The sequence below is a fragment of the Callospermophilus lateralis genome, chromosome 1 (genome assembly GCF_048772815.1).
Source record: "Callospermophilus lateralis isolate mCalLat2 chromosome 1, mCalLat2.hap1, whole genome shotgun sequence".
Taxonomy (NCBI): Eukaryota; Metazoa; Chordata; class Mammalia; order Rodentia; family Sciuridae; genus Callospermophilus; species Callospermophilus lateralis.
In genome coordinates, this window is record NC_135305.1 from 212195755 (window position 1) to 212204951 (window position 9197).

Below are 9197 nucleotides of genomic sequence, written 5' to 3' on the forward strand. Positions count from 1 at the left end.
AAAGAAGACAATAAATTACAAAACTTACCACCAAAAACACTCTGGCCGGACCATGAGGTTAGAGCCGAAGCAGAATTCTCTTTTAGCAGAAGCAGAATTCTCCTTTAAGTGAAGAAGAAAACTAAGTTTCTCATCACTAATCATTTGTCAGCAGCCTGGAAGTGCAAACCAATGCAATAGAAGGAGAAAAAATCACCAGAGACCTGAATATGGAAAATGAAAAGTGTCTACTGGGGAATGATCTTGGCCAAATTCTATTGTTATATTGTGTGCATGTATGAATATGAACCAACAGTTCCCACCTATGTATAACCAAAATGCATCAGTAAGAAACAGGGAAGAGGCAAGGTGTGGTTTATGGAGGATGGAGTGACTGCAGATGACAGATTGGTGGCTTCAGACCTATTGTAACTGGGTGTGATTTTACTAAGCCTGTTCACACAAACCCAATATGTCAAGAGGCCACTCCAGGTGGCATCGAGGAAAATGGCACGTTGAGATCTTTTGCAAATATTGCTTCTCCCTCTCTAGTTGTGAATTTCCAATTTTAGCTGTAACAGAGAAGTTTCAGTATTCTGTGTAACTTTTCTATTCATGTAACTTATTTGAAAATCAGGTGATAGAAGGAGGAAAAATTTGCATTTGTACATGCAGCAAATTTATTAGAAAATAGATCTCCAACATTCCAAATATTAATGAAATTTACAGCTCCTAGAATGGGGATCAGAACCTTACAAACATACAACAGATGAGTTTTATTTTGTATAATTACTTGAGGACCTGCCTGTGTTCAGCACTTGGTTTATGATTTATATACCTTGATTCATTATGTCACCATTGCTGTTTTTATATAAGTACAAAAAGTGTTATAATAATGCAATGATAATGATAAATAGGAGTAGACCCTCGCTACCTGTTAGAGAGTATTAACATTTTCTCATGCCTGATTTACTTTAACTTCACCCCAATATGATTCCTATGAAGTGAACACTTTGTGATCCTTATTTTATAAATATGCAAACTGAGACCAGAAAAAAAAACCTTCAATAATGTGATGTCAGCAAGATGTATGGCTGGACTTGTGTTAACTACACAAGATTAAAAAAAGGAGGTACTTTGAGTGAATGAAAGAGTAGTTTTATACATAAAAACCAAAGAAGCTTCTCTGATGGAGGGGAAGAAAGTCCCCTCTAGTGGCTCCAGAACAATGGTGGAGATGTGCAGGAAACGCTTGAGAGAAGGTCAGTTCCATCAGGAAGGTGAGAGATGCTCATATCTGGGATCCAGAAAAGAGAAGGAAGATGAGAGGAGAGGGTGAGGAAGAGAAGTCGAGAGAGACAGGAGCTGACTGAACAGATGGGTCTAAGTGAAGGACCCTCTTCACTGCAGAGTCCCCAATTGGGCCACCAAGGCTCATCCTGTGAGCCCTGTGCTGCCTCCTACCTGCTCCCACATCAGCAGCCCTGGGGTGAGCTCCTGCTCCTCCTTCTCTGGGTGATAAGTGTCAGCTCTGTCCTGTTGAAATGCAGGACGTGGCCTCAGGCATGAGTGCTCTTCAAGGTCCAGGTGAAGCCTCTCATTCCTGGCAGAGCTCAGCTGTGGGTGAGAGGATCAAAGGGAATATTTACTATTTCCAGGGCCTGGGAGGTTGAATTCTCATGAATGCTCATTAAATTAATTGTTGCATTGTTGTCTATTCTCAGAGCAATTGAGTTTCCATTTGTGAGAAAAACAAACAAACAGAAAAGCAATTGTACATGTAGCCAGTTTGCATCATGTTTTTTTTTTTTTTCCAAATATTCCTTCCCCTGGGGCACTTGGCTCAAGGTGTTGCTTTCTCCCTGAACTTGATCTCTACTGATCCTTGGCTTTCCGCATGAGCTTTTCCTCAGTAAGTGATATGGAGTCTCTTTTTCTACACAGACAAGTGCAGACACCATTTCCAAGCCCATGTGAGTCCTGAGCCCATGTGAGTCCTGAGCACCTTCACTGGGGGCTGTGGACAGGACCTCCCTCCCCCCACATGTGTTCCACTGAAGTTGTCCTGGCATTTATCCTCACTATTGAAGGTGCAGTGTAGACAGAGCATCAGGTGTGTAGTTACAGAGGTGAGCGGTGAGAGGTGGGCTGACCATACAGGCAGGAGTCTGCACAGGTGTCTAGGCTTTCCAGTGTCAGAGCAAACTGAATACATGGCCTGAATATTCCAGTCCAGAGAGGAAGGACCAGCTTCAAAATTCACAAAGCTCTGATTTTTATGCTCCTAAATCAAGGATAATTAATATGATTTCAGAAAACAGCAGTGGAACCCAGAACATTTCTTTTGGTCTTGATGGAGTAGCCAACAGGGTTGGAAGGGAAGACCTCCCAGGTGTCAGGACTCACCTGATCCATACCATATTCCTGGATTCACTCCCCATGCTTCCCCCTCAGGAATGATGCCCTTCTGTGCTCACAAATGGCACAAGGTCATCAGGCCTATAAAAGTGTATTATAGGAAAGAGCTCATTAAATCAAATTTTGGATCCCTTGGAAATAAAAACATGTCCTTGAATACTTGGATGTAGAAGAAAGGCAGAAAAGTCAGTGCCTGAGTGATGGGATGTGTGGGGTTTCACTCAGCCATTGCTGGATTCAAATGTAGATGCAGAGCCCAGGCACCTAGACATGTGGGCAGCCTCTAGAAGTCGGAAAATATAAGGAAAGGGATTCGTCCTCAGATCCTCTGAAGGCTCACAGACCTGCAGAAACCTTCATTTTTTTCCATAAGTCCAGTTTGCACTCTGACCTCCTGGACTGTAGGACCATCCATTGGGGTTCAGTTTAATCTCTGAAGTTTGCTGGAATTGGCTCCATCCGCAATAGGAGGGGAGGACACATTGTAACCCTGACCTTGATGTTTCAGGCTGGGTCTGTCCCCAGTCCAAGCCAACTCTGCTCTTAAGAAGCTGAGCATACATATTGAAAAGGTAACTTGGCCATGTTTTTCCTTTTTCCCTCACAAAGAATAACTGGGAAAGATAATTTTAAAAAAGAGGAGTAAATAGAGAACACTTGTCCTTTTCTTTATGAAAATCTGAATGAAAGCTCTACTTGCCCAGGTGGTGTGGACTTGGTTTAAATTTGAATAGAAACATAAATGCAGGACAATAAAATACAAATCTAATAAAATGAGAAGTTACATAAGTGACATCAAAATCAATGTAGAATCAGGTAGACCAGGGTTCAATGGCTGATCCAGAGATCTTTATGGACAATCAGTGAATGGCTTGTTGGTTGGCACTATAGGAGTCATGTTACAGAGACCCAGAGTGTCATGAGGGGGTTCATTTCACTCTCACCATTGCTATTCTGAAGCACACTAGTTAAGTCCAAAGGTCTTCAGTGGACTCACTGGCACAGATGCCCATGTGGCTGAATGTATGTGCTGTTCTTTGAGTTTTGATCCTAACTCTGCCCCTGGGGTTGCAAGAGTTTATGTCTGTGCAAAGCAGTGGTCCCCTGGTTGTGACAATCCTTACAGAGGAGCTGAAGAAACTTGCAAAGTTTGCCTGGTATTGGGGCCAATCACACACTGGGAAGCAGAGGGTAGCTAGCCAATGTGCCAGATGAGTGATGGGATGTGTGGGGTTTCACTTGTTTGGGATAGTTCCATTGACCGTTTTCTTCTAAGCATGAGCTTTCTTTCCCATGGAATGCAGCACTACAATGGTAGGTTTATGAACAATCAGATGTGGAAGGACATGCGTCCATAATTGATCTAATGCAGCATCCAGTCAGGGACTATGAAAATGGAGCTTTTTGTTATTGAACATCTCAGTGCCTGGATCTGCAATCTGTGCCAACAGACTGAACAATCAATCCAGTGTCATGGTTCAGGCAGGCCCTTCTCTGCAGTACCTATGTCTTTCATTATACCTCTGTCTACAAGGATAGACCTAATTCAGAAACGACTTTGACAAACAAAATGAAGAACTATTTCTAGGAGAAGCACTACTGAAAGATTGAGATCCTGAATTTTGCACTTTGTGAATCAGAAAAAGAGACTGAAACACAATTTACAACTTTCATTGCCATCAGAATCTTTTGCTGCCGTAACTACTCTAGTATTCTATGTAAAAGAGTCGTCAGTTTGTTTAGGATTCAGGAAGTGTCTGCAAGGTGTCTTGGGTTTATTTTGGTTCTTAAAAGGTATGTCTTGAGGTTCTAGAAGTGGAAATTATCTTTCATTAGTGTGTAGAAAACTCACAGTGTGAATTATCAGATTCTCCTTGAAGCCCTCCCCCAGTTCTTTACTGTCATTTTTATGCATGAAAAGCACACTTCATGTATCTCAACCCTGAGTGAATGAATGAAACTCACAGATGGAAAATTGCTTTGTCTTTTAAAATGATCCAATTTCAGAAGTCAGTGTTGAATGAACATTTGAAAAAACAATTTACAGATACACTGAAAAGATTTTTAAATATCATAGTTTAAAAAGATTCATTGAGAATTAGGAATGAACTTCATCATAGTTAATGGGATGCAAATCTGACACACATCTTTTACAACAATCTTTTCTAAATTATTTTTGGTTGTGAAAAGTTGTGTTTGTATTTGTGTTCATTTTTATGTAGTGGTTTGTTTTCTTTAATAAATGGCCTTACATTAAAAATTGTAAAGAATTATATGCCACCAGTTTAGCAATCATGGCCTTATCTATCATTAAACCCAGGTACACGTTGGCATAGCGTCAAGACATATTGACTGAATTATGACTACAGAATGAGATCAGGTCCCATGAGAGCATTGTTTTCGAGGAATGAGATGGACATTATTACCCCAAGTACATGTATGAAAACACAGATGGTGTGAATATATTTTATATACCACCAGGAAAAAAAAGAGTACCATGAAGAAGATTTTGAAATAAATAGTGCTTGGATAATTATTTATGGATTGGATTAAGATGGAGTTAATTGCTCTCTAAATGTCAAAAATAGTCATCAAAGAAAATTGTGGGAAAGATCTTAAGTTGTAGTGGACTTTAGAAGGGAATACAGATGAATTCTCTGAACATATACCCAGATGGAAGAAAAAATGGGTAGAACTGAAAACATAACTGGAGAATTCTAGCATGTTCAACAGAGTAGGTCAAGAAATCAGGAAAGAAAAAATAAATGGAAAGCTAGGAAATGCATTTAGAACACATTAGGTATCATAAAACATGACAATGTAGGTATATCAACTGATTAAAGTAAATTAGAACTAGGATATATATTATGGTATATGATTCAAGGAGTTGAGGCAAAAATACAGAAAGAATAAATGCAAGGAGATCATGACACACTGTACGTGCCTGTCAAGGCATCACCTTGTCACCTGAATATGTGCCACCATGCTGGCTGTACTTCAGTGAAGCAGGAATGAAGAAAAACACAAAACCATGAATGCTCATCTTCACTAACAATCCAGGCAGTGCTGTGGATTGGGTATGTGGTGTTCCCAGAGCTCAGGTGTTGACAGGGCAAGAACATTCAGAGGTGAAGTGATTAGATCATGGAGCTGTGGCCTAATTGTTGGATTAATTCACTTAAAATGGATCAACTGAGTGAAACTGTGGGCTGGTAGGTGTGCCTGGAGGAGCTATATCCCCAGGGGGTGCCTTCAGATTTATGCTTTGTTGCTGGAGAGTGGAGCTCTCTCTGCATCCTGGTTGCTTTGCCTGAGCTGCTTCTCTCCTCTATGCCCTCCGCCATGGTGTCACCTCAGGCCCAGAGCTGTGGAGTCAGCTGACCATGCACCAAACCTCTGAAACTCAGAGCCGAAATATACTTTTGCTGCTCTAAGTTGTACAGGACTTTTTGGTGAGGAAATGTTGAATAAGACAGGAAATGAGATTAGAATACAGTTGTGCCCTGCATAACCATGCTTTGGTCCCTCACCAATCATACATAGGATGGTGATCTAGTAAGTTTGTATCATCTGGTGATGTCATACTGGCCCATCTGAGTATCTCTCTGGCTTCCTGTCTCTCCATGAGATCTCTCCCTGTTGAAAGTTCTCCTGGCACCCGGATGGGATGAAGTCAGAGGCTCCCTGTCCATAGCAGGAGTCGTGCTAACTGGACTTGATAGAGCCCCAAACTGTGAGAGAAAGACCTCTTTATAATGTACCCAGTCTCTGGCACTTTATTATAACAATGCAACAGATTAATACATCAAATAAAAGAGACATTGGGAAATCTAGTGATGGGATGTTTATAAAACATGGAAATAGTGTTGGCACCTGCTGAGGGTTGTTGTTATTAATATCAGCATTAGTAACTCTGAATTTCTTTTCCAGCTCAAAATCTTTTATTCAATTTATAACTTTGCATTTTCTCTTCCAGATTCTATTTTACATTGAACCATCTGCCGAGCTAATTTTCACTCCATTTGACAGATATTCACTGAGTAAAAACTCCTTTCCAACAACAGGATGAGACATTGTGGCTGTGAAGATGGGAAAGAGCCAGTTCTCAAATTCAAGGAATCTGTACAGAGGGTGAGTAGAAAAATCCCACAGTCAGTGTGATGGGAAGCACAGTAGGAATGATTTAAAGGGGAAAACATTGAGTTAATTCATTCACACCACCCCAGAAATGTTCCTGTAAATGAGATTTCAAGACAGCATTTGCACAATTTACACACCCTATTCTGAGGATATATGTCAATCCAAAGGACCAGAGCAAAGGCTGCAAGTTCTTGCTCATATGCAGAACGGGATGAAGTTGATGTCTCAGAAGGTGAGAGTACAAAAGTGATCCCTGGAAATCAGGCAGGGTGAGGAGGAGGTTAGGTACAGGGTGTGAAGCCCAGTTTTATAAGAGAAATGATTTCTAAAGTTCTACAGCAAGTAGAGTGCATGGGCTCTCTCTTGTTTAGCAGGGAGGTCCACAGAACAGGGTAGGGGAGAGTGTGGCTGTGGAGTTGCTATTCAAGACCTCTGGAGATCAAGCAGGAAGCAGGTCAATTTTATTGCCCAGTTACCATGTATATATTCTCAGGAAGTAGCCAGGCAGATTACAGGCAGCCACCCACGCAATTTCTTGCTAACTGTCCTTACAGTGACCAACGGAGGGACAAGCTGTGGAGCAAGTGCAGGGACTGGAATACATGGCCAAACACCCAGGGCTGTGCCTACAGGGTAAGCAGTCTGCCGGTCACGTGCCTAGTATGAGGGGAGTGGCCTGCCACTCAGGCACCCTTAGCATATGCCATGTCTTCAGTACTCCATGCACTTGTCCCTACAGTAGAGGACAATAGTTCATAATAATTGATTATATATCTTTGGAAAACTAGAAGAGCATGAAGTGTCCCAGTGAAAATAAATAATAAATATTTCAGGAGATGGAAATACTGATTACTTTGATTTTATCACTACATGTAGCATGCATGCATTGAGATATAACATGGTGCTATCAACAAATGCCAGTATTTTGTATCAATAAAAATGCAAATACCCACACCTCAGTGTTGGGTATCACAAATTAAAAATCCCATTTGTATTCAAACAAAATTACAATGACTGGTAAGATAGTGCATAGGTGATCCAAAATGTTGCAATAGAAACAGTCCCTAAGGAGGAACAAACCTAAGGATGAAGACAAAGCCATGAAAATATGCTCATTTTTCACTAACAATCTAAGGCAGTGCTGTGGATTAGGTATGTGGTGTTCCCATAGTTCAGGTGTAGACAAGGCAAGAACATTCAGAGGTGAACTGATTAGATCATGGAGCTTTAGCCTAATTGCTGGATTAATCCACTTAAAATAGATTAATGAGGTACCCTAAAATACACCAAGCATAAGTAGGCAGAGTCTTGCATGGAGTGTTGGAGCACCAGGGTCTTCAGTATGATGGACATTATGATTCAGGAGAGACGTGCATCCACTCTTTCACTGAGAGGCACCATCTTGGTGAGGACTCTTCCCAGGGCCACCTTGATGTCCCTGTTCCTCAGACTGTAGATGAATGGATTCATCATGGGGGTGACCATAGTGTACATCACTGAGGCCATCAGATTAATCGTAGAAGACTGTGTGGCTACAGAACTGAGGTAGACCCCAAGGCTAGTGCCATAGAACAAGGAGACCACCAAGAGGTGAGACCCACAGGTGGAGAAGGCTTTGTACTTGCCTCTGACTGATGAGATCCTCAGGATGGAGGAGAAAATCTGAGAGTAGGAGAAGAGGATGCCAGTGAGAGGGAAGACACCCAGGATGATGATCATAGAGAACACCACAATGTTATTGATGAGTGTGTCAGAGCAGGTGAGCTTCAGGATTTCAGGAAGATCACAGAAGAAGTGAGGGACTTCTATTTTTGTGCAAAAGGACAGCCTCAATATTGTCAAGGTATCTGGGAGGGAGCCTAGGACACTGACCATCCAGGACCCCAGAGCCATGAGCAGACAGAGCCGTGGGCTCATAATGGCCATATAGTGCAGGGGGTGACAGATGGCCACAAAGCGGTCATAGGCCATCACTGTCAGGAGCAAATTGTCCTGGCATCCAAACAAAACGAAAAAATATACCTGTGAGACACAGCCTGCAAATGTGATCCCTTTGCTGTGAGTCTGGATGTTCCTGAGAGCCTTGGGGATGGTGGTGGAGGTGAAGCCAATGTCAGCCAGGGACAGGTTGGAGAGGAAGAAGTACATGGGTGTGTGCAGGTGGGAGTCTGAGATGACAGCCAGGATGATGAGCAGGTTGCCTATGACTGTGACCAGGTACCCAGACAGAAGCAATCCAATGAGGAGGTACTGCAGGTCGGGGTCATCTGTGAATCCCAGGAGGATGAAGTTTCCAGTTCCTGTTTGGTTTCCTCTTTCCATGGTGCTGGTGTGTTTGCTTCGAGGAGGAAGAGAAGGAACTCCAAATTCCCTCCAGCTAGGGAGGCTGAGGCAGGAAGACTGCAAGTTGAAAGCCAGGCTCAGTATCTTAGCGAGATCTTATCTTAAAATAAAAAATAAAAAGAGGGCCTGGGCATGTAGCTCAGTGCTTAAGTGCCCCTGGATTCCATCCCTGGTACCCTCTCTCCACCCCACCCCGTTCTCTCTCCCTCAAATAAGAATTTCAAATAGAGATTCCCCAGGATATCCCAATGTCTTTTATTGAAATTTTGTGAACTCAATAAATTATTTATTTTATCTTATCATTTGGCTTCTTGGCT

At 42.1% G+C, this 9197-nt stretch overlaps 1 protein-coding gene across 1 annotated transcript; it reads right to left on the minus strand.

Moving 5' to 3' along the window:
- Positions 1–1270: 1270 nt before the first annotated feature.
- Positions 1271–8859, minus strand: LOC143399933 (olfactory receptor 7C2-like). Its single transcript, XM_077110229.1, has 4 exons — positions 7966–8859; positions 4894–4968; positions 1444–1596; positions 1271–1276 (listed from the first exon to the last, which is right to left on the minus strand). Exons 1-4 carry the CDS (start codon positions 8857–8859, stop codon positions 1271–1273), a joined length of 1128 nt encoding a protein of 375 aa, XP_076966344.1.
- Positions 8860–9197: the final 338 nt, after the last annotated feature.